Below are 25812 nucleotides of genomic sequence, written 5' to 3'. Positions count from 1 at the left end.
AGGTGATCAACACAACCATGGTTCCGAGGGGAATAGCTTGATTAATAGTTTGTCGGCACTGCATGCCCTGCAAGACATGTATGAGTAAGGACAGATTTGGCAGAGGCAAACTGCTCTGCCTTATAAACTTAATACAAATATTGCTGTTGGTCTTATACAGACCTCATACAGCACAAAATGTCCTCAATAGAAAACATGGACAAAATACAAACTCTGCAAACTGGAGGCTGGTGATTTCTTTCTGAAAATAACCCTGCATCCAATCCCTTTGGGTGTGTGCGAGAACCACATGTAAGATATTTTTTATTCAGAGATTAAATTCATGCATTAGCACATCTTAGCCGAATAATTGACTCTCAAGTTTTGATTTATATGGGAAGTTCAACACCAAGCCAAACTACATACTGTGTATCAACCAAAATCACATATACTGTTTTATCCATGGGTCATAATCTATTTAAAATGCAAACATACCAATTATCTACTACCAACCAAACAGTGCATTGCAACGCATGAACTGGGACACCTCCCTTTAAAAACATGAGTTAGGGTGCTGCAAAACGCCAAAAGCCTTTTTTTAATAAGGTGACTTTCCCTCAGAGACAGCCAATTGATCTTAGATGAGACAGTATCCCGCTTCAGCTCGGCGAACTCCTGTTACACCATGCTTCCTCATCTATTCCATATCACCAAAACGCAAACGGCCAAACTTTTATGAGAAAAGGATGAGAAGTATCAGAAGTGGTAATACACGGGAGGATGAATACGTAATGGGATACAAGGCAGTTGGATGTAGAATAATTTGTGCCTGGCTGAACTCTCTAGCTTGTTGTTGGGGGCAACTAGGGACTCTAAACACTCTGTGTAAGGACATTCCGCTTGGTTTGTGCTTTAGTGGTGTGTTCTTTCTCTCCTCAAAATATGACTAGCATTTAATGGATTCCACCACTGATGGTAACCACATAGACTATGAATACCCCTCAAACATGTACTAAGAGTAAATTGTACTGTCACATGCCATGTATTCCATTATAAGCATTGGCTGAAACAACGCAAAAATCAGAGATCAAGGAACCAATGCACAATGTGCATCAACATGTGACTTGAAAAACAGGAATGCCAAAACAAATGAATGTCGGATTATTATAAAAAAATATTATATTTACTTGCCACCTGGTTAGATATGTGCAGTGTTTTAATATACACTGAGTGTCTGCCTATCCAGCCGTTGAAATGTACGCATACGACAGTTAAGTCAAGGGATTTGGATGAGGAAGGGCATTGGAACTGAAAGGGACCTTCAGCTAATATTCTCTCTTTTAAATAAATATCTTATCAAATCCTTAAACCCTGAAGCAGGTCAAATACCAAGAATGACGGAAACTCGACCGGATGTTAAGATCAACGGTGAGGGAGTAGGATTTTTACTTCATATTCTCTCTCTCTTCCCCCTTCACGCTCTCTTATCTTTCATAGTTTGCTTTTACATTTGAGGAATTTGAAGTAATAAGTATGTTTTGTTTGTTTCATACATTCTAGCCTGCATATGACAAAGTGAATGAAGGCAAAAAAACTATTATGGTGTACATGTAAAAGAAAATGAACTATCGACTGAAGATCTGTAGCTTCAATCCCAAGTGGTATACAATGCAATACCCTTGACATTCAACCTGCTGGTAAATGACTGGGAACTAGTGTAAAATCAAAGCACACACGAGTCACTTTTGCTTCAAAAACATATTTCCCTTCAAATGTCATGTTTTTAGACAGTAATTATTTCAAATGTTCAGTGTTTGCCTCAACCGGGGAGCAGACACAACACTGCACTTAGCTGATGAAAGGCCAGACTCTTGAATGTGTAGAGAGAGAATCAGCAGACCCAATGCCTCGCAGACAGAGAGAGAGAGAGAGAGAGATGAGGGAGAAAAAAAAGTTCAGAGGAAAAGGGATAGAAATGGGGGGGAAGAGGAGTCTCCTTTTTGACCCTCTTCTCTTCCTATCAGGCGTTCCCTTAAGGTACCCGGAGAGGTCTGCAGAGATGCCGGGTGATATACGACTTTGATATTGCCGGTAATTACTAGCCGTGAAGGCCACGACGCCTCAGGGAAAGAGAGGGGGAACACAAAAGACGACAGGCGCTGGGCCGCTGATGAGAAAACGATGGAGGATGTTGTTCGATATCGTCGTCGCTCGTTTTTGAAGTGCGGCGCGTAGCACGCGCGTTGGCGAGATCAAGCCCGATTGATATGATAGCGCTGTGTTGTTGTAGAGGACGGGCGGAAGCACTTCTGAGGAATAATCTAGCTTCACTGCAGAGTTTATTGAGGAGAGATTTCAAGAGGCTCCAAAACAATAAACCGCATGTTGATAACTCCCAAACACTCAATATACAGAGGTAGTTGCCAGCTAAAATTCATTGGGAAGAGTAGGCGGGCTAAAGTATGGTAATTGCCGCCAATTACGCCCAAATGAGTCCTGGTGGCATATGTTTGAATTACGCTATCATTAGCCACCTTCCAGTTGTAACCCGGTGCCACACACAGGTGACACGTCTTTGACTGGCTGTGAGTTTCCAGACACGTAATGGCCGCCGCATGCGAGAGTATCAGTAATGACTCAGAGCCATTCATCCTGTCGGGGGCATGTTGGGAAGACAGCCTTCATTTTGAGATGCATTACGGCACTCACCGGCACGCTATCACTCAGACAGGAGATATTAGAACTCGCTTAAAAGACTAATGGAACCAAACACCTAGCTGGAGGAGCCTCTGTATGCTGATAAGCAACCCTTTCTTCTTTTTTTTGGGGGGGGGGGGGGGGGGTCATTCTGAATATCAAATGGGGCCCTTTTTTAATATTTAGGGGGATGGGAAGGAAAAGGAAGTTGTGCTGACCAAATGTGTACTGACTGATAGCAGGCTTGGTGACATGGATGGGTATTTTCCTTGTGATGGATGTTAGCCTATAGCTTAGTCTGACAGAGTGATACCCAGACCATGCCAGCAGGAAAGACAGGTGGCTCATGGGCTGGCAAAAAATGTAAGAAAATCCCAAAGGAGGAACATTCCACGAAGGGGGAGGGGTAGTCTCCTACAGGGTAGGATATCAAATATCAGGGAAGTGTGCTTCAGTCCTGGTGCCAATGCCCATTCTGTTTGGAGGACATTCTGTACGAAGCCAATAGCCAACAACATGAAAGTAACCAACATACTTTTCATTCAAACCCCTAAAGATAGACATGAAAACAATCACTGCTGTTTTCTATTTGTCATAACATCTAAGCTTAGTCTAAACACTAAGCTAAATGTACTTACTGTTATGCAATACTTAGATAATCTGATCAAAGGCAGTCAATTGTAATCAGGAAAAAGCTCAAAGAAAAATGACAAATGCTCAGAAGCATGTCAAAGTCGGCATCAGTGTGCTGAACAGTCCATTCTTCTTCTGTGTGTATTTGTCACATTATCCTGTCAGCGACATTAGACAAATCCACTAAACAAATGCCGAGTGAGCGGTTTTGGGGCCCATTTTTCATCTCGTGTCGACCTCTGCACTATCTGTCGTCTTTGAAGCGACAGTTTTCTGATTTGCTGTTTGTTTTGATTCTATTCCTGTTTTTGTCTTCTAATGAGCTTAGTTACCGGGTTCCTAGCAATAGCTGTACCAGCTCTGTTGCAGCCGGGGGCATCGCGAGACCGTCACACTTTCCTACGTGCTAACTAACCCCTAGCGCATCCCTATTCACATGCTAATGTGTTAGCCGTGTTGCCAATGCTACAAATATCTCAGGACTCTTCCCCCTGCTCCCCGAGCCCCCCTTACCACCCACAACCTTCATCCCCATGCCAACTTTGCCCCCAAACACAATAAGAGCTCGCTCTGAATCTCTGAATTGGGTTTCACTCGCTGTTTATCTTTTGTGAGTTGCCCCCGCTAGCTCTGTGATGCTAAAGAGAAAAGTGCAGTTCCCTGGCGCTGTTCTTTTTTTTCCCTGGTTGTCTTTTTTGTTGTTGTTCCGTTTCTTCCTCATCTCCAGTTCGATTCATTCCGGCAGGGATTACTCTTCTGAGTGGGAGGTGCAGGAGGGAGAACGAGGGAAATGCTATGGGCCGGATCAATTATCTGACAGTGGTGTTAAGACCTACCTTTTAATCCATACTTCTCACACTAGTGCGTATCTCACCTTTGTCATGCCATACACAAAGTGGAGGGAGAGGCAGTTAGATAATGTGCAGAACGTCATTAGTATTCTCAAAAGGGTAGCACATGGAACACTGGGTTCGGAAAACGGGGATGTGTCAACACTGAAAAGCAATTTAGATAAACCTTATCTCGTTGGAGTGCTCGTAACTTATTCACGACAACATGAGCGCGACAACAGCTACAAATCCTGGTGCATGTCTGCAGCTTTTAAAGAGGGCTTGAACCAAGTCATGCTGTGTATCTATGGAAAATGGCTTTACAGACAACCATTCCTAGTACTTAGTAACCCAACACTGTGTATAATGATAATCATAGCAAATTCCAAAAAATAACAACGAATGTGCTTACTTTTCTTAAATAGAGCACATTATCTGCATGTATGCTCAAAGCCTATATGATGTGTACATTTACATAATGTAAATCATCAAATTATGTATATATTCTCTCACATCACTGTCAAAGTGCTGTATACTCTCTGTCTGCACTGACAAATCGGCCTCTGTTTCCTGATTTCTCCACAATGTAGCCATAACTCTACACAAAGTGCTTAGGTCTGGCAGGGAAGCTCACCGAGGTCATATTTATTTAGACAAATAAGATTTAATGTATTCAAATTATTTCAAATGAACATTGATTTCCATCACAGGCAAAATGTATAGGTGGTATAAATTTACACCCAAGACAGGGATTTATTGCGATCGATCTGAGAATTTTCTAGACTCGTTGGAATTCTTAACGTATTCTACTGAGAACACAAGGATCGATTCACCGCCGGACAGCAAACCAAGAGTGTTTCATATTGTATTTCTTCAAAGGTGGTCCGTTGCAGAAGACATCCTCGTAATTCCGATCTCTAAACAAAACTTAATACCCAAACACGTCCTACTCATGAAATCCCTTTGCAATAAAACATGTCAAGTGTATCGTATACACCGGATTCAAAAGTGTATATGTCCCAAATATACACTTCCAGGATTATGTATGTAGCACCTTTCATCTCATTTGAGAAAAATGGAAATCGCTAACAGCGAGAGGCACCTGTAATATAAGTGGCAATCACCTCAGAGTCTCATTCAAATCAATATCCAACTAAACGTAATTCAGGAATTAGAAATGGAACACCAATTATCAACATAGCGGAATTGCTTATTATTATCAATGAGGACTTGCTTCCCCGTAACAGACAAAGTTAATTCATGAAATCCCCTCCACTCTGGTCTATGAACTCCAGACAAAGACAAAATAAAAGGTAGCCAAGATTGCAACGGCAGTATTTGGGGACGGTGTCAATGAGCATTACCAAGCATAGACAATCTATTCATAGTAATGTAGAGAGACCATACATAGATGTACAGCTCTAGATTCTTATCAGCAGAAACATAGATGTACAGTTCTAGATTCTAGACATGATCTTGTAGCGGTTGAGATGGTACAGTAGCAGCAATAACTTAGATATGCAGTTCTAGATTCTCACCAGCAGAAACATTGATGTACAGTTCTAGATTCTCACCTCTGGGACATGATCTTGTAGGCATCTGGCAGGTAGCAGCGCGTATTCTCCATCTGTGCCGGGTCTGCGTCGCAGATCTTGTCGTCGGTGCGGCCGTAGTTGGCACTCTCGATCATGATGACGTCAGTGCCCGGACAGCGCAGCTCGATGGGGTAGCTCTCACACGACAGCTCCCTCCTCACCACAGCCATGGGGATGGGCGCTCGACTGAAGGCTGTGGGTACATAAAGAGAAAATAACGTCAGCAAACAGTGCGTAACAGTGGGTATATTTACTGTGTGGGACACGTGTGCCTGGTGGGAATCGAACCTGGGTCTCCCAATAGCCAACCTAATGTCTTAACCATTAGACCGAGACAAAACAGCGAGAAAGACCGAGAGAAAGACAGAGAGAAGGTGACATTAGAGCAAAGGTCACAGGTCAGATATTGGGAGGTAGGAAGCTGAGCTGACAGGGCCCTCGTTGGGGGTGGGAGACAATAACATGGCTATAGGTCGTGTGAGAGACGGAGAGATGCGGCAATCAAGATCGTCAAAGAGTAGGTGAGGAGCATGTTAGTTGTGTTCATGACGACCATCCAACCAGTAAGACGAATACAGAGAGAGGTGAGAGAGATGGAGGGAAAGAGAAGTAGACAGGGAGAGGGAGTAAGAGAGAGAAGAGGCCTGACTAAAACATCCATATGTACCACACAATTACCGCATCATCGTGTTGTTATTCAATTAGAGCTGAGGGAGGTGGCCACGCCCACTTAACAGGGGAAGGTGGCAAGGGGGTGAACGCGTGGCTAGCTGCTTGCCCTCTGGCAGTATTCTAATTGTTTACCCACAGGCAGCCCAATGGTAAGCGACCGGAGCCTGCCGTCTGTCTGTTCGGACGTTTCTGCTTTGCCTCTCGCCAGACGAACAGTGGAGAGACTCCAGGGGTTTGGTGTTTACAGTGGGAATGAAAAATGAGTAGGAAACGTAAACGCTGGGCTGAGTGACCATGGGGGACCGTGACAGTTATGGATTTTCATAAACACCCCTTAACATAAGTGTCTGTGTCGTAGCGCCAACACTGGACAATGTGTACTGCAGGCATTTATCATCGGCTAGAAGGGGGATAGACAGCCAGTATGTGTACTTAATGGAAGTCTCTCTCTCTCCCTCTCAGTGATCTGGATCATATTACACTTCTACTTTCAAATAATTGATGGCTGATGAACCACCGGGCACCATGGAAGAGAAAGGACACACATTTGATTTGCCAGTGAAATTTATTTTACATGTGTTGAAAACAAGGCCGTGAAGAGGTAGTATAGTAAGATGTTTAACGTGATACATGAAAGTTGTTGCATGAATCTACTGTAAGAAAAATCTTTGATAAGCCACTGCCAGGTAAGCTTGTTCAATATCATGCGCCTAACTATCTAGAATACTTGAGGCACTATTTTCAAAGTAGCAGAGCAAGCAAAAAAGACCCACGCACAGTGCCTTCAGAAAGTATTCAGACCCCTGGACTTTTTCCACATTTTGTTACGTTACAGCATTCTAAAATTGATGCAATTGTTTTTTCCACCCTCAATCAACACACAATACCCCATAATGAGAAAACAAAAAAATTATGTTTTTTAGAAATGTTTGGCTAATTTGCTAAAAAAGTGAAATATTATATTTACGTAAGTATTCAGACCCTTTACTCAGTACTTTGTTGAAGCACCTTTGGCAGGGATTACAGCCTCGAGTCTTCTTGGGTATGACGCTACAAGCTTCGCACACCTGTATTTGGGGAGTTTCTCCCATTCTTCTCTGCAGATCCTCTCAAGCTCTGTCAGGTTGGATGGGGAGTGTTGCTGCACAGCTATTTTTAGGTCTCTTCAGAGATGTTAGATCGGGTTCAAGTCTGAGCTCTGGCTGGGCCACGCAAGGACATTCAGAGACTTGTCCCGAAGCCACTCCTGTGTTGTCTTGGCTGTGTGCTTAGGGTCGTTGTCCTGTTGGAAGGTGAACCTCCACCCCAGTCTGAGGTCCTGAGGGCTCTGGAGCAGGTTTTCATCAAGGATCTCAGTACTTTGCTCCGTTCTTTCCCTCGATCCTGACTAGTCTCTCAGTCCCTGCCGCTGAAAGACATCCCCACAGCAGGATGCTGCCACCACCATGCCTCACCGTAGGGATGGTGCTAGATTTCCTCCAGATGTGACGCTTGGCATTCAGGCCAAAAAGTTCAATCTTCGTTTCATCAGACCAGAGAATTTTGTTTCTCATGGTCAGAGTATTTAGGTGCCATTTGGCAAACTCCAAGCGGGCTGTCATGTTCCTTTTACTGAGGAGTGGCTTCCGTCTGGCCATAAAGGCCTGATTGGTGGAGTGCTGCAGAGATGGTTCTCCTTCCGGAAGGTTCTCCCATCTCCACAGAGGAACTCTAGAGCTCTGTCAGAGTGACCATCAGGTTCTTGGTCACCTCACTGACCAAGGCCCTTCTCCCGCGATTGCTCAGTTTGGCCAGGCAGCAAACTCTAGGACCAGTCTTGGTGGTTCCAAACTCCTTCCATTTAAGAATGATGGAGGCCACTGTGTTCTTGGGGTCCTTCAATGCTGCAAACATTTTTTGACACCGTTCCCCAGATCTGTGCCACGACACAATACTGTCTCGGAGCTCTACAGACAATTCTCTCGACCTCATGGCTTGGTTTTTGCTCTGACATGCACTGTCAACTGTGGGACCTTTATATATACAGGTGTGTCTTTCCAAATCACATCAAATCAATTGAATTTACCACAGGTGGACTCCAATCAAGTTGTAGAAACATCAAGGAGGATCAATGGAAACAGGATGCATCTGAGCAACATTTCGAGTCTCATAGCAAAGGGTCTGAATACTTATGTAAATAAGGCATTTCTGTATTTTACATTTGTAAACATTTCTAAAAACATTGGGTATTCTGTGTAGATTGCTGAGGAATTGTATTTAATTAATTTTAGAGTAAGGCTGTAACGTAACAAAACGTGGTAATAGTCAAGAGGTCTGAATAATTTCAGAATGCACTGTATGTGGAAAGGATGACACCATCATTTTGTAAAATAATAAATAAGCAAATGTGGACCAAAAAACAAGATGGCACAGTATTTTCATAGTTCTATCCAAAGGCACATCCCATTGCATGGATGGTTACCATAGACATGTCTTCTCCTAAACATATGCACTGAGAATGTCAAAATGCTGGTACTATCTTAAGGGGGTGGTATGTACAAAGTACCAAACGGAATTTTAAAAATGCCATTTTGTCCCCGCAATCCTTGAAATCAATAAATAATTTCATTTTTATCGTATTTATTCCACATTCTGTTTCATATTCTCTTGCTGTGGAGTAGATCATGCTCAAAATGCAACACAACATCAATTTATAAGCAGATTGGAGTTCTGTTGAAGTTTCATCCTATGCTTTGCTGAATAGCTTGCCTAAACATGAGTTTGCTCTACCGAGTACCATTGATCTGTTTCAATTCACTGGGTCAAGTAAGTGCAGTAGTTACTCTACAAGGCAAGAAGAACAAATTGATCCATGTGCAATTTTAAGCAACAGAATATGCCATCCTTGGTTGTTTGAAATCAAAGCAATTCATAAGACAGACTTTTTTAATAAGTTTTAACTTGTGCATCACTGGTAACACTCTATATACACAGTGTACACACACCCACAACTATAATCAAATGTCATGACATATGCAGCTTCAAAAGTTGGCCAGAACCAATTACTAACAGGTATGATAGACCAACATTGAGAAAGGGAAGGCTAATAGTGTTTCCATGTTATACTTGAAGATGGGAGTCAAAACTAGCATAGCTTACAGCCTGCTAACTAAACATGAAAGTATACAAAGACACCAGCATACACTTAAAAGTCTTCTCTAATTGTATTTAATAGGTCTGAATAAGAAGTTGAGAATTATTTTGACACTGTTTTTTATAGACCCGATTTTGTACTCCCCTGATTGTCTATTGACAACTGACTGGGCTATTAGACTGACCTCAACATCCCTGTGGATCTTAAAAAGGAACTCTCACTCTGTAACCTAAAGACAAGGTAACAACACAGCATGTCAGCGAAGTGATATCTTCCTCCCACATTAAAACAAACAAGGAAACGAAGCCATACAAATACATTTGGGAGACAGATTCCCTCAGCCGCTAACGTAAGCAATAACCAGAATCCCCGGCTACCAACACCAGCATCGCTATCTAAGTCCACACATCCATCGAGCTAAAAGCAAGATGGAGTCTCATTGAAAGTCCTTCCTGATATCTAAGCTCTCAGTTCTATCCTGTTCCACTCTCTCTCTCTCTCTAATACTTGAGAGGAATATCCTGCTGTACTCATCCTCCTGAGATTTCCCATCAAGATAAGTCTCTCGACGAGCACTCTGCTGAATACGCAAAATAAAAGTAGAATTGTGGGAGAACTCGCTGGATAAAACGTTAAGGTCAACTAAGATGTCTTTACTTCAACTCATCCAAAAGTGTTAATTCACAGTGAATCTACAGAGAGGAGCGAGTCATTTCTACAGACACATGCTGTAATTCACAAATAAATATTTAAACAAACTCAATTACTCACCAAAAAGGGTATTTGAAAGGTCACTTGAAATAATGTCGCTCTTTCCCGAGCTTTCAAAATCACTCGGAGGCCGCAAATTGAAAACCGAAAGAGGAGTTTGATTGTGGGCATTGAATGCGGATTTCCTTAAGTAATTGGGGGAAATTGCATGATCTCAAGAGGGCTTGCATGTAGAGCGTCACTGAGGGCCTGGGGTCATTGAAAACCAGCCCAGACCTCCTTCCCTCCGACCCTTCTTCCTTTACTCCCTCCGAGCCACAGGGCACTTCAGTTCAGACAGAGCAGACTAGCAATGACATTTAAAAGTCATCATTAATATCAAAACAGGGCCGTTGGGGCACGCATTTCAGTTGATCGCCCAAGAAACAGAAAAATTGTCAGATGGAAGGGGTCAACGACTGCAGACATTAAGATTGGAGAGTTTGTTTGTGTAAATGGCTGTCATAATGGAGATAAACACAACTGGTACCGTTGGAATTGTCCATCGTCTCTCTAAAAAGAAGGGCTGCCTCCCACAATGTACCAATGTTCTGGCTTCACATCTGTACAGATCGGTCACTGCATACATCACTGCCTTATCCGCTTGTTGCTCACATCCCGTCAACACAAAACAGTAGCAAGCAAGGATGGCCATTTTTTTTTGAGCACATTTCGCAAGTGGCTAGTTTGCATCAACTTCCTTCACTAAAACCACTACAAAAGGTTTTTGTGATGTTCTGGAATGTCTGCCTCGTGATTTGTTGAGAGAGTTGTCCGTCTGAAGAGGACCCTCCCCGGATCATTTTCTCTGTCTTTTTGAACTAAACACAAGAGTCCGTCATTAATCCCAGATTCTAGTCACTGTTGCCTAGGGTCTGGCTTTCCAAGACTAAAGAGTCCCTATGCTGGCTTGTGCAATTATTCAACCTTTTCTACTGTCAGCCAGTTTCTGAAAGCACCAGCATGCACACAGTCGATGATTTGTGATAAATATGCAATCTCAAATCAAGCCCGGATTGGAAAATACATCAAATAAATACAAAGTACGAGGAAATATCATGATGAAATACAGTATTTCGTTTCCGGCTGCAAACTACACAAACCAAATCAGAGGGCGGCCAATTCAAATGAGCTCTGATTGAATTGAATTAACGAGAGAGGGAGGGAGAGAAGGGCTGATTCAACACATCGAACGTCTGTCCCTCTTCCCCACGTCGCTGGATCTGCTCGGCCCACAAAGCGGGTGATTAATTAGTGCATGAATCATGTGGTTGTTATTTGATTAGAGCAGAGGGAGGCGGTCACGCCCACTTCCGCTTTACAGCGAAGTAGATTGCGTCACCTGTGGCATCCCAAGACGGTTTATGGAATGGGGGGGGTAGGCCTCCTTCTAAAGTGACTAAAAGGTTAAAATGTTCCATTCAGTATAAATAAAAATTTACAATTTAAGTGAGAATTAGCATTATGAGTAAATTAAGTTTCGATATATCCTCGATTCAAATCTAAGGGACCTACTCAATCAGAGGCAATTATAAGACAACACTGAGCAAGTTGTGCTTTTGAACAATTGCAGTTAATAAAAACAAAGCGAAAACAAAAATACATCATGTAGACATTTAATCAAACACGCTTTGCAATGCAGAAAAATGTCATAGTTCATTCCCAATTATGTGTTCCGTTTCCATAGAACCTTTGATGTGTCTAAAATTGCTCACATGAAATGATTGTCGTGGAAGACCAAACACCAAATGAAACATGGCTAGTTCTTCAGTTCCAGGTGTTCTTCAGTGGATCCTAGATTGACTGGCCCTTCAAATCACACTGATTATTTATTGGCTTTTGACCACCTCAAACAGCGCTGTGGCAATTAGGATGAGTTCGTCTAATAGGGGGAAAAAAGCAGGGTCTGGTCAGCCATTCTGCTCGCCAGTGAAAACAGGCCATTTGTTTTGCTCCCACTCCTCTCCATCGACACTTACCTTTCCACATCTGGCAACACACCAAGCTCACCGGTATAGGGGAAGTGAGTAAGGCTTGACAGCGCTAGCGACACACTCAAATATGTGCCTCACCTGTCAATTTAGCAGCCAGCTGTGCCGAGGGAGGCAATAAGCTCTTTCTGCATCAGAGAATTTGTGAATTAGCCCCAAGGTAAATTACAGGGGAACAAAATCAGCAATGTCAATGGCTGGGGCTACATCAACTGCCTGAGTAACAACTAAACTTCACTAGCTCTTGCCCTGAAACTGCAAAAGCTGTGAATTGCGCCTTTGAATGAATGAATTGGATATAGCCCATGCATGCTTGGGGACGGGACTGTTAGCGAGACAAATTGTGACAGTGGCTCACCTTACATATTCACAGTGCAACCACCCAGTGGAGCAACATATGAAAGTGAGTCTCAGCGACACTCCCATTCACTGTTGATTCACACACTTGGAACTTTGAGGTGAAGTGACTTTTCCCATCCAATGAAGGATTCATTTAATTAAACGATACTCCATGCCTTAAGTGCCGAACCGTAGCAGACCTAAAAACAAGATGGAAAAAAAGAGAAGGTGCCTATTCAGGGTCATCAGAGCGTGATACTCCCCTCCTATAAGCAAATTATAGTTAACAACGCGGAGGTCAATTTCTCTTCAGCTCAAGGAATTTCAGGGATAATTAAGAGTGTGGTTCAATTACTTCATTCTCAGAAAAATAATTCACGAGTTGAAGTCCATTTGACAAATTTGTCGTCGATATAGAATCAACTAATACAGTAAAATATAATAATACTGAGGACTGAATAGGGGGGGAAAGTATGTTTTTCCATTTTTATGCTCTACATGTAAACTCAGTTGAATTATATGTCTTCACATCTGCGAACTGCTGACTTTGTCAGATGGTCCGAGCGCTCTTCCAGAGCAGGAAGACAGCCTAGGGAGTCGGAAGCTACTGCTGTTAGTGGTGATTCACAAGAGAGAGGGAGAGTAAAAGAGAGCAAGAGAGAGAAATCTGGGCTTTGTTCAGCTAGCCGTCACATCGACATTGTTAGTCTATTTCCTCTCCTTTCATCTCCCCCCTCTTTCCCCTGGCTGCAACCCCCGTGTGCCTCAGTGTTGCTCTGGGGAAGTTATCAGCCAAAACTAACACCCCCTCGGTCTCCTCAAACCACCCAGACACACACACACTCATTGACAGAGACACCCACACAAACCTCCAGATTTGGCATTACTATTCTTACCTCGGCCTGGACACAAAGTTTAATTGAGGTAAAAAAATATATATATGTTTTGCCTGTGTGAGGGGAGAAAAGGAACAGCCTTTTCTCACATGGACCACTGACACACAGCAGATGGCATCAACCAGCAACACCTGACTGACTGCACACAGGAAGGAATGTATAAATGTATCCCTGTAAAATGAGACAGTAAGACTCACCTCACAGTGTCAACGTCTTGTCTCCTTTTTTTTTTTGTGGTATTTTAATCTTTATATTTTTCAGACAACAAAGAATGTTGTCTGTATCTATCTACTTTGAATGTTCCGTGACTGGATGACTAAGGGAAGTCACTTAAAATGCCATTCAACCGTACCTCCACAGACATTTATTACGATCTAGGCCAGGGGTGTCAAAGTCATTTCGACCCAGGCATTCGGTCTTCAATGAGATCCAGTGGGCCGCACTGAAAACGTGTTACATTTCCTCGCTGTCAGAATTAGCAAAAAAATTGTCCTCTAGGGGAAAGGGGGATCCCTATTCAGTTGTACAACTGAATGCATTCAACCGAAATGTGTCTTCCGCATTTAACCCAACCCCTCTTAATCAGAGAGGTGCGTGGGTTTGTCTTAAATTGACAACCACGTCATCGGCGCCCGGGGAACAGTGTGTTAACTGCCTTGCTCAGGAGCAGAACGACAGATTTTTGCCTCGTCAGCTCAGGGATTCGATCCAGCATCCTTTCGGGAATTTGATGCTCCCCGACTGTCTAGCTTTCATTTCAGGTGATTATTAGCGAGCTGGACACAGGCAAGAAACTGTATGAATATAGGTCCATTATCATTTCTACAGTTTTCATTTTTAAATATTTTTAATTCAACCCCCCCGCCAACAAAAAAAAAAACGAATAGAAAGTCTGGATTGGACCTTAGGCCTTTCCAGAGGTGATAGTAAACCAACCCAAACCTTTTCCTAACCCTGAAAAGTTAACATTTTGGGAGTATATTATCCTGAGGTTTTCCTATAACAAAGGCCACAGGGTTTACAAAAAAACTCATCTAAATCCACTGTATGTTGTAATGAATTGGGAAAACCTGCAATGTTCCAGCCTGAAAGGCATCCACGCCTCAAGTGAATTGCATCAACTGTGCTATTGTGAGCACAGACAGCGGAGTAAACACAGCATAACTCACGCCAGTGATGTCACCCTCCTGATGACAATCACCACATAAAGGATAATAGTATCTTTAGCCACAATATGATGTGGATTGCCAATAACAGTGTATTGGAGAGAACACCAGCGGGTGAGGATCCCATCTGGTAATGTTTGTCAATGGAAACCCGGACCTCAAACTGACAATGAAAAGCACTTAATCTGTTCTGACCTCAATCAGTCGACACAGAGAATAAACTACCATACGCTCACTCACAGTGGGACCACATCCTAAATGGCGCCCTCTTCATATGTCGTGCCCATAGGGCTCTGGACAGACGTCGTGCACTATATAGGGACTAGGGTGCCATTTAGGACACACCACTTTCCCTCTCCACCACATAGATTGTATATTCAACAGCAGGACTGAGAGGAAGAGTCGTTTTCGGCAGCAAAAATAATAATGGATAATACATTTGACATTAAGCCCATATTGTCTCGGGATGAGAACCTGCGTCGCATTTATGAACTCTGCATGCTTATGAGAAATGTGGCAATATCTTTGTTTTCGAGTGCGAGGGTAAGCCAAGTAAGGACAAGAGGATTCTTAACTTTTGTCTCGTTCTCCTGCTTAGTGTGAGAGGTAGCCTAGGCAACAAAGCTACGTTCACAACTGCTGTACCCTCATAGAAACTTGTTTGACTTAAGATTCCTCCTCTTCACATGACATATACACATACTTTATTGTAGTACAGTAGCTTGAACCTTCATGATAAACTAGGTCATTTATGTATTCAAAATGGCATATTCTTCCTGTCTAACGTCATTTTTTGCTGCAGTTTAATATCTGAGGGGTAAAACGCATGAATTAATACAAATTATGGCTTCTAGCGGTTATGTTTACTTGCGTAATGAAAAACACAAATTATTCAAACGTGTAAATTAAAATGGGATTAAATGCATTTCATATTTATAGAAACATCTATCACATCTAAATGGGCAACAGTATCAGATGCAAGTGGTTTAGCAAACTGTTGACAGATTGATCTGATAAATCGACAAGTACATAAGGAGTTTAAAAAAGGCTGGTCCACTCCTTCGGGCATGCAGACACACTTTTCTGGCACACACTTCCCCCCAACATGCATGCGTGCGTGCACACACACACTTCAAGGGTTAGACAAAATATACAGTAGTCTCTACCACCTCCCCCCTTCCTGCTCTGTTAATTAGCATAGATAGCATTGGGTGTTGTAGTATTGTGGGTAGGGAGGGATACCTATATACCACAGGAAAGATGCTAGCTAACGTAGCACTCATACAGTAGGCTACGTGCAGGTTGGCACCGTTCAAGTCTCTCTTACCCCCCTCCCTCCCTCCCTCCCTTCCATCTCCTCCCTCTGGGTCAATAAATGCCCATGGATGGTTGGGGTCACTCAACACCCCACCCCCACAACGACGTTTTCTAGGACAGTCCCCAAAACATACAAGTATGGTGGCACCATTTAGCCCAGAGGTACATACATGAGGATGTCCCTTTGTCCCTCTATATTTAGGACGACGAAGACAATGTTAAGCTGGTTTCTTGTTTAGTCTACACACCCAGGGGAATGGTGATGGCTAGCGTAGCTACAGCACATGTGTAGCGTAGCACCCATACACGTGCCGGGTGACAAATAGCTCATGTTCTGCCGGCACGCCGAGAACGCACAGTAGCGTGAGCAGCTAATTGAGTCGCGCGGCGGAGCTCTCCCCGAGATTATTATTAAACAAGGACCTGCCAGTCATACCATGACACGCTAAAGGAGAGAAATAAGGGGGAGAACGAGATAAAACTGAAAAGATGAGGATGAAGGTGTGAGAAGAGAAAGAGAAAGAGGAGAGTATAAAAAGATGAGGGTAGGAGATGAGAGAGGGAGAGAAATGTTGGACGGGGAATAAAGAGGGGGTGGTGGAGGCGACAACTCCTCGATGCCTCGCTCTTCAGGCACCCACAGAGAGCAGGTAATCTCATTGAGCATACACTCGGTGCACAACAACGGTGTGGTGTCGCTTCGATTAGCTTGGGTGGCTACGCTACAGCTGCAGTAACAGCACCCGGTGAACTTCCTTTGATTCCCTTTCGCTCCCCACGTTTCAAATGGAAGTGATCACACGCAAGGCTATTACGTGAAGACAAAGGGCGGAGACTTGGAATATGCATGGCAAGGGATGTTACCCACCGTGTGCGCTAAACGAACCGTGACGTGAGTTGGAACGTGTCGAGAGTTTTGATTTGGGCATCAGTCCGACGTAGCTACGCAGTTCATTTGAGAATGAGGCGTGAACAAGTTTGCGCGCACACGGTGTCGTACACAAGGCTCCGGGAACAAGGCAGTTCCCTTGATCAAGGCTAGAACCTTAATACGTATAGTCCATTGCCAAAGATCTAGTTAATTAGCGTCAACAAGAAAAGCAGTACTAACACACTTAAAATGTCTCCACACTTAATATAAGCCTTTATTCAAACAGCAGACTGAGTACACATACTGTCTCCTTCAGAGGGCCTGTAGAGAGAGATATCTCATGCCACATTGCTTGATGCTGCACTGCAGAGTGACATGCTCCTTTCCCTGGGTCTCCCGTTCCACTGCTCTCTCCTGCCCATTTCACCAGGCAGAAAGGACTGCATTATCACAGTGAAAAAGGATCCCCTTCAAGTCCCTCATGCCACTGAACAAGGGCCAGTGATCAGGGAGTGTATGCGCTGTGTGTGTGTGTGTGTGTGTGGGGGGGGGGGGGGGGGCACTACTGGGGAATGTGCACCTGCAATGTTTCTCAGTTGACACAGTCAGTCTTTTGTGAGGTCTCTCCATGTCCTATCCGTTGAAATCTCAGTGGTTTTCAGGGATGAAAATAACTACAGAGCCCCTAAAATGACAGCTGTTAACTGCGGACTCCTCTCATTTTGGACTGTCCTGCCATTTTAGGTCGGAGACAACATACTACAGGGGCTATATGTATCAAGCATCTCAGAGTTGCCTTTCAGATCCTAATGATTCCGATTATTATGGACAGGGATAAAGACGGGCCAATGTTTTCTCATGGATGCAGTGAGAGAGGGAGGTTGTAATAGATCTAATGCCACACACAAAAAGTCCAAAATAACTACAACCAATACCTAGAAATGAATAACTTCTTCAGGAACAGCTCCGAAGTAAATACATACAAATGATGCCTTAGGAAAAACCCCGGACGTCCAAGCGCTTAATTCATTTTCTTTCTTATCTTCCTTGATGTGTACTGTAACCTGTAGTGTCTGCGGGGTGAGAGAGGAGGAGGTTTCATTCCTATCATGTCTCCCCACTCCCACGGGCATGCAGCTAACAGCCTTAAACTGGGCCCTGGGTGGACTTAGGGGAGGACAGTGAGAGGTGACTTCACAGGGTGATCCATCAATGGCTAAATTGACAATCTCTCCAGCGGCACGACAGCTCCCGTATGGGATCGAAGGCACGCTGTGACCTCAAAGACTGCCTGAACTATTTCTAGTGGGGAGGGGGGCTATAGTGGAGTGTGTGTGTGTGTGTGTGTGTGTGTGGTGTGTGTGTGTGTGTGTGTGTGTGTGTGTGTGTGTGTGTGTGTGGTGTGTGGGGGGGGGGGGGGGAGAAATAGGTTAAGGGAGTGTGTGTGTGTGGGGGGGGTTGAAGGGTGAGTGCATGTGTGTCTTTCTCAAGATACCACTCGTCCAATCAAGAAGTACACAGATAACCTGAATCAGCGTGACCCTGACATTGTTACAAACAAAATGTGTAGGAGTAGGGGCCTCCTCCTCTGAGAGAAAGCGGTGTCTCTCTTCTACCCTTTCCTCCCTCCTCTTTTAGTCTTCAAACACAATTAATAAGGAAATGGAATGGGCCGGCCAGATTCCCAAACGAGGCCGCAGCTTTTTCCTACAATAAAGCCCTTCTTTTGTCATTGGGCTGTATTGAATTCCCTCCATGGCTAGTGTGTCACATTGAAGGCCATCCACAGTAGCCATCCCTTTCTGTCTCTCTTATCCTCAAGGTCTAATCAGTCTCACTGTAATGTTTGATCCCAGCCTTCGGTCCCAAATGCAGACTTTACAATACTTCATATATTGATTCGACGGGGCATTCGTGTTGTCTATCACTTCCTGCTAAACTTAGGGTAGAGTAGAGAGCATGTCAAGCTCTTTTTTTTTTTTCAGCTCAAAACTTTTGTTTCAGGTAAATGTAATTATATCCTTTGTATTCTCGGTTTCAGAAGAAAAGAAAAAGAAAAGCGCTTAAATTCTCCCTCGCTGGTGAAGTGGTAAATTACAATTGCGGGGGGGGGGGGGGGGGGGGGGGGCAGTTTGGATTGAATGATAAATGATTAATCCCTTCCTCATTCCATTGTGGTGTAAAATAAAAGCTGTACTGGTCTACATTGTCCTCTGAGCTCCATTAGGAACATTATCATGGTACTCTACAGTGGACCAATTGCCCCCGGGTGGGATAGAACAATCAGCTAAGAATACCAGGCTAAAGCCAATTCTCACACATAGGAACAACGGCAAGGCTTCTATTAATAAGATGCTAAATGTGGAATCGTAATGTACTGTGTGCCTTTTGTGGCAATTGTGTTTGCTATGGTTATATTTTGTTGTTAGGTTGACCCTTTGACTGACATAAAATGCCACACACTAAAAAGGAATAGACCAAGAACAAATGATTGTGCCCTTGAGTTGATGTGCCTTCGTTCTCAGCGGACATACTGTAGGGGGAGCCTGTTCAGCAGGCCATCGTAGCAGTTGTAGTCTATTGGCGCTTAAACTGTTTCATGTCCAAACACGAGCCATGTGTCCCATCTCACAAAACAACAACACCAAAACAAACCAATCAATGACAATTGGCTAACGTCTACCTTGGACCCAGGGAGTAAAAACGTACCTCACAACCTACTGTAGCCTATTCTTTGTTTGATCAGCACGGAACAGCACGCTCGTATGAAACCAGATTCATCATGAGATTCAAATGAAAAAGCCCATGCAAAGTACACATATCAATTTGCATGAGAAGTGCCTAAGTGCAGATAGAGCCATAATCCCTGTAATTAGGCAAAGCATACTGTATGACCGTGAGGGGTGGATTTAAAAATCGCTGCTGCCGTGGTGACACATAACCAGGCAAAGAGGATGAAGGACAGCCTTGCCCCCCCCCCCCCCACCCCCCACCCCACGTCGTGCCTGTGTGTGAATACAGTATGTGGCGGTGGATGAGCTTACAGGGCCAATCCTATAAAGCACTGGGAGATTTGCATAACTATGAGTAGTATGTATAGCAGGCTTTGATTGGAACACCTACGGTATCCTATCCGAGACTTTCCATGGAATGCAAATAAGCCAGATATGTGAAGGAATGTCAGTTTGTTTTAACGTAATGCTGTTTTCTAATATTAACTTAACCATCTGGTGTACGTGTGCGGTTAATACACAGATCTGTCTGCCGAGATAAATACTTAATTATGCAAATTGGATAAAGTGATTCTCTCTCTCACACACACCATGGCTTCCATTTGTCCCTGCCTACTCACTTTTCTCCCACTTGACCATTTTCATCCCAACCCCTGGTCTTTTGGGCAGGGAACCCTGTAGCGTTTGAAGGGTCACTCTATAATATTTATCTGCCTAGTCCGTCGGGCGCCACATGCACACATTACTCCACCTAATGTAAACCAACATCCTCCGCCACTTGACCCAGCTGTCAATATCAGTCCTCATTAAACGCCATTCAGCCCGCCACAAGCCACTTTAAATGGCATCACCCGATGCTTACCGAATTATGCATTGGGAGCCGCATGGGGGGAGTCCTAATTCATTCATTTGGAAGATATATTTGGGGGCGGGGGGGGCAGTGCAAACAAACTATAAAACTGGTGGGGGTATTTAACCCCACGAGCCCAAAAGGCCCAGCGCGGCTTAATGTTGCTGTCATGTTTCACTCGGGTTCCGAGCTCTGACAGCACTTTGGCAATGGCAGAGGCAGACGATGGACGCCACGAGAACGCGAAAGCCACTTTCCTCTCAAGTATGAGTAGGAACCGGGTATTGATTTTGTTGCTAGGTATGGAAGATTTAAAAAAAATAAAAAATCTAATAATAAAAGCCAAAATGCCAGGCAAGATATATTGGGGAATTACACCACTTAGATGATTGAATTAGAATTCAAAGAAACCTGGATTATGCACATTCAGGTTATCCTAAAACAAATAATTCTATGAAAATGATACACGGGTGAGTTGACAACGGGTGGAACGAACCGGAAATACTGACACAGCAAAGGAACATTATTTTATTCAGTAAACATGGAATAAACAATATGGAATAAACTGGCATCCGATTGACAAATGTTTAATCAACCTGAATAATTTTTTCCTGACTATCTGCGCAATTTCAATATTATTAAATGGGCCTAACAGAGTTATAGTAAGGTGTTGAGAGCAACGCACATCAAGTAATTTGTGCCCATGAATGCCAATGTGCTAAACTGTATTGCTCATATTGGATTCTTTGAGTAAGAAAACATCAGGTGAAAGTCTTACCGAACCCCCAAAGAATCAAAATGTTTCCCTAAAACATGCAGTGTTTCACTCTTGCTCTAAGCACTAATTTCCAAATTTAAATCTCAAATGACCTTCAATTCTCTTTGGCATAAGATGCTAGCGCTGTCTCCTTTTTTTGTTGACATGTGCGTCACGTTCTCTGGGATACAAGGGAGAACTAAAACAACTACTCATACAATTCAGATAGAGCTTGACCTTTTACACCAACAGTACCCCCACCTGCTCAGACGAAGCAGGCCTGTTACGTTCCACGCTTCACAAACGCGCCATAATCCCAACAAAACTGAACATGCCCCAGTAGGCTCTCTTGAAGTTTCCCCACTTGAAATAGGAGCGTGGAAAGTAATTTGTTTAATTAGGCAAATGCAGGGATACCCTGGTGTACAGTAGTGAATTCCTCAGCACAAGGAGTTTCATTAAGGGATGTCAGGTTTGGAAACGTTGAGAAATAAACTATTTTTGGTGGGGTTTGTATGGAGCCAATGGGATTGGATTAGAATTAGCATATTTCTGATGGATACCCGTAGCCGGGGATGCTGGGATACCCTCAGGTGACATTTCACATCGGCTGCGGGAAGCGTTCTGAATTAACACACAATATGCAGATGATGAGCCGTGTAAATGCCTTGCAGATGGGATTGTGAGTGTGCGTGCCTGTGTGTGAATGAGTGTGAGGTATTCCTGTGTATTCCAGTCTGTATGTCTCCCTCTATGTGTGGGTGTATGCCTGGATGGTCAATTACCTGCTAAAGCTCTGAGCTGAACAATATGCACAGGCGCGCACACACACACACACACTCTCACGGCAAATGTCTTCTTCCCTCTCCAGTGTGGCCAAATCCACTTCTATTTAGATGTGTGCGCTGGGCTCTTTTTGTGAGAAATGGGTGTCAGTTTCACGATTCTCTTGTCTCGAGGACTAGTCCATGGGGCATTCTCCCTTTGATTTCCCTAGAATGTAATAAATATGGAATCCTTCCTGGGGTATTGCACAATCACACGCACAAAGACATGCAGGTAACTGCCAAAATAAAGGAAACACAGACATAAAAGTGTCTTAGCAGGGTGTTGTGCCACCACGAGCCAGAACAGCTTCAATGCAACTTGGCATAGATTCTACAAGTGTCTGGAACTCTATTAGAGGGCACACAGAATATGGTTCACATCGTTTTCACACTCATCAAACCATTCAGTGACCACTTTTGCCCTGTGGATGGGTGCATAGCCACAGTGGCCTGAATAATGGCCTGCCCAGCATTTTTATACATGACCCTAAGCATGATGATATGTTAATCGCTTAATTAACTCAGGAACCACACCTGTGGGTAAGCACCTGCTTTCAATATACTTTGTATCCCTCATTTACTCAAGTGTTTCCATTATTTTGTCATGATGAATGTGGCGTTGCAAAGGCGTTTGGCTTCCTCGGCATTACCCAATGACAGGAGAACTGTGTGTGTGTTCGCTTCTCATGTGTTTTGGAGCATAGCTTACCCTTCTCTGTCAGTTTGTTTGTCTGTTCTCCCTCCCTCCCTCCCTCCCATTGCTCCTCAACTTGGAATCCATCATTGAGTTAATCCCAGAAATGTTTAGAGATCCCAGCCACTCCGCACCGACGTTCCCCCAAGGGCATTCCCTCGTTCCCTCTCCTTACTTCAGACGGGTTTAAGTGGGAAGGGGTCGGACAGTTGTGTACATGTTGATGTACAAACATAGGAGGCAGGCAGAGGCAGCTGTGAGCAGAGGAGACCATCACTGCATCCCAAATGGCACCCTATTCCCTATATGGTCCACTACTTTTTGGCCAGAGCCCTGGTGGGCCCTGGTCAAAAGTAGTGCACTATATTGGGAATAGGGTGCCATTTGGGACGCACACCAGTATGTGGGTGTGATTGGAGCATAGTTATGTGCTTGGTCTGAACATATTGGGAGTGGAGGGGGTTGACAAGGGATTTCCATTCCAAAGTAGGACAGTGTCCCCCGGAGGGGAGAGAGACCGGAGAGAAAAGAAACCCCTGCGCGAGCATTACAACCAGAAGCATTCCAAAACATCTGGGACTAATCTGCTGACAGCATCTAGAAATGCGTGATCTTTGCCCCACTTCAAAGAATAAACACTAAGCCACTTTGAGGCTAACAAAATAATAACTAAGACACAAAGAAAATACTGGGTGTTATGTTTTCTGTGCATCTCTTCTTTGTGGAGAAAGAATTATGGCGCCACAGCAGTCGCAGCGTTTTTAATATGCAACCCATTGTCCGACATTTTATCTCCCAAGCTCTTTTGGCGGGTCGGCAGTAAATTTGCAGCTTCATAATGTCTCGGTTCCCTTCGGATCAATAGAGTAATACAAAAGGCAGGTGCGTGACACATCGAAGGCACGTAACACCACTCCCAATAAACATTATGGAAAAACCATTATGCGGAAGAGCTAGCTTTGATTAGCGTGCCGCTAAAGCGCAACGCCACCCAGCCAAAAGATTCGGCACCAAAACAATTCAATTTGCATGGAATCTCTCGTTAATGTTTTTGCCGTATCAAATTAGCATCTTCATGGGCCATTGCGTGATGCCTCCCCCCGTTGCCAAACCCTAGTTTAAGCTGAATTTAAATTACTTAATTTACTTTGCCACTGAAACAAAATGGCAGGGGCCAAGGGGAGACTGGTCAAATCTGAGGTGGTTGCAATTTGTTCAGAAGGTGAAAAAAAAAATGCCTGCGAAGTGATCTCAATATCTTAATGCAGAACCCAGTGTACCGGTCATTTCTTTCTTTACCACACATTTTACTATCTTTCCTACGTGCGTTATGCCAAAACTGTGTTAATAATTATTTGAAAACGGTTTCTATATTCTATTGTCTGAAGAGTGAGAAAAACAGAGAAAGTCAGAGAGAAAGATACTATACATAGACAGACTGATACATAGGGGCCAGGGGGAGGGAGGGGGGGAGAGAGAGAGAGAGATTTGTGGAAAAAGTGAGAGCAGGGGAATTTGGGAAAAACCAGTAATCAGTCACCATGGATGGGGTAAGAGAAAGACATTTTAAAATAGTGACAGACACTGAAACAAACTGACACATGAAATGGGACGGCGGCATCCCGGGCTTACCCAGAGCTGCTGGCGCGAACAGGCTGGCGAAGAGGAGCAGGCGTGCAGTCAACATGGCCCCTCCGCCTGGCTGCCGATCCGCCCAATGGAGGGGTCAGGCCTTCCCTGGTGGGCCTGAAGCAAGTGCTCCGTATGCTACGGTTCCCTGCGCTGCGCCGCAGTCCTGTTACGGTCCTCAAAGCCTATTCTGAAGAGAGAGAAATGTGTTTTAGGTAGAAAAAGTACCAAATGAATCGTTGAATTCGAGTTGTGAACCTTAGGTGGTGTATAAAGACAAATAGTCAAGGAATATTCCAACAAGGCAATGTTTTGTGAAATAAAATTACTTTTTATTTCCTGTGAAGAAAACTAGCTTGATGTATTGTAACTTTAGCAGTCTCTCAGGCTACGAGTCATTCATGTATTCTTTCACCAATTGTCCGTCAATGAGAAACGGCTAGTTTCTCAACATTGGGTCAGTATGACAGTGTATGGGAGCGTTCAACCGTACAACAGTATAACAGCGATTGAGTTTTGTTTGTCCATGTTGTGTCAACCAGCCCCAGTTACTCCCATGTAGAGTAACACACTGCTCCACTACCACCACACACTATTCCAGTCAGTCTCAGAGTATTTTCGGACAGTTGATGATAATTGCTACCGGAAAAGAGAGTGCCTTTTTTCCCTTTCCTGTGGGTGTGAACATTATCTTCAAAGTTTGAGATGTGTCTGCAGTGGAGAACATATAGTACAGTGCGTCACAAGCGGCCAATGTGGTATATCCACCTTTTTCCCCATTATCAGAAGAAAAAAAAAATGGTCTCCCACGCAATTGTATTGAGCCGCAGTGACCTATGGTAAGCGCAAGGGAGGGTTGGCAATGGTGAACTTGTAATACTGGTGGGTAAAATCTTGAGGCTATTGCTAGTTACCATAAAACGGGGTCATCATACACATTAAATATGTTGATAAGGAATTTTGTCAAACAAAGGTAGCATGTCAATTTTGAAACATTTGGGAATATGATACACATTGTCTAATATTCACCATTTGATGTTGCGTCGTTTGACATGATTCATAATATCAGGATAAAAATGCAACTGTATCATCAAAATAGAGGTTAAAACAGATTTAGCGAATAGCCCCCAAACTATCTATTATAGTGCATCTACAACATATCATAATACCGAATTATAATCTAGAGCTATTTAATCCAAAAGAGCACAGACAATGTTTATACCCTCTGCAAATGTTATTGAGATGCTGCACTTAATCTCAGAAAATCATATTTTTAAATTCTGTCTTGGCTGACTTTAAAAAGGTCAAAGAGCAAGCACAGTTTGACCAAGCAAACCAAAATGACTGTACCCCCCCCTACTGTACTCAATCTCAATTCCCATGCATATTGGTGATCTCATTTGGTTACGCGTTCTCTTTCTTGATAATCCTCCTTCCTCCGTTGCATGACATTT

General features: G+C 43.7%; 1 protein-coding gene across 13 annotated transcripts in view; it reads right to left on the bottom strand.

The window, feature by feature from the left end:
- LOC106608716 (adhesion G protein-coupled receptor L3) overlaps positions 1-25812 on the bottom strand; it is a 314019-nt gene that overhangs the window by 219255 nt on the left and 68952 nt on the right. For 12 of the 13 annotated variants that reach the window (XM_045721692.2, XM_082977451.1, XM_082977453.1 and 9 more), the window contains 2 exons: positions 24362-24548; positions 5714-5927 (listed from right to left, as the gene is read on the bottom strand). In XM_045721692.2, the coding sequence (XP_045577648.2) occupies positions 5714-5927; positions 24362-24416 (269 nt within the window). In that variant the 5' untranslated portion in view covers positions 24417-24548. The remainder of the gene's footprint in view (positions 1-5713; positions 5928-24361; positions 24549-25812) is intronic. The other variant, XM_082977448.1, reaches the window with a different exon arrangement.

This window comes from Salmo salar, chromosome 07 (genome assembly GCF_965601325.2).
Source record: "Salmo salar chromosome 07, fSalSal1, whole genome shotgun sequence".
NCBI lineage: Eukaryota > Metazoa > Chordata > Actinopteri > Salmoniformes > Salmonidae > Salmo > Salmo salar.
Note: the sequence above shows the minus strand (reverse complement) of the source record. Positions and strands in the feature narration are given on the sequence as shown.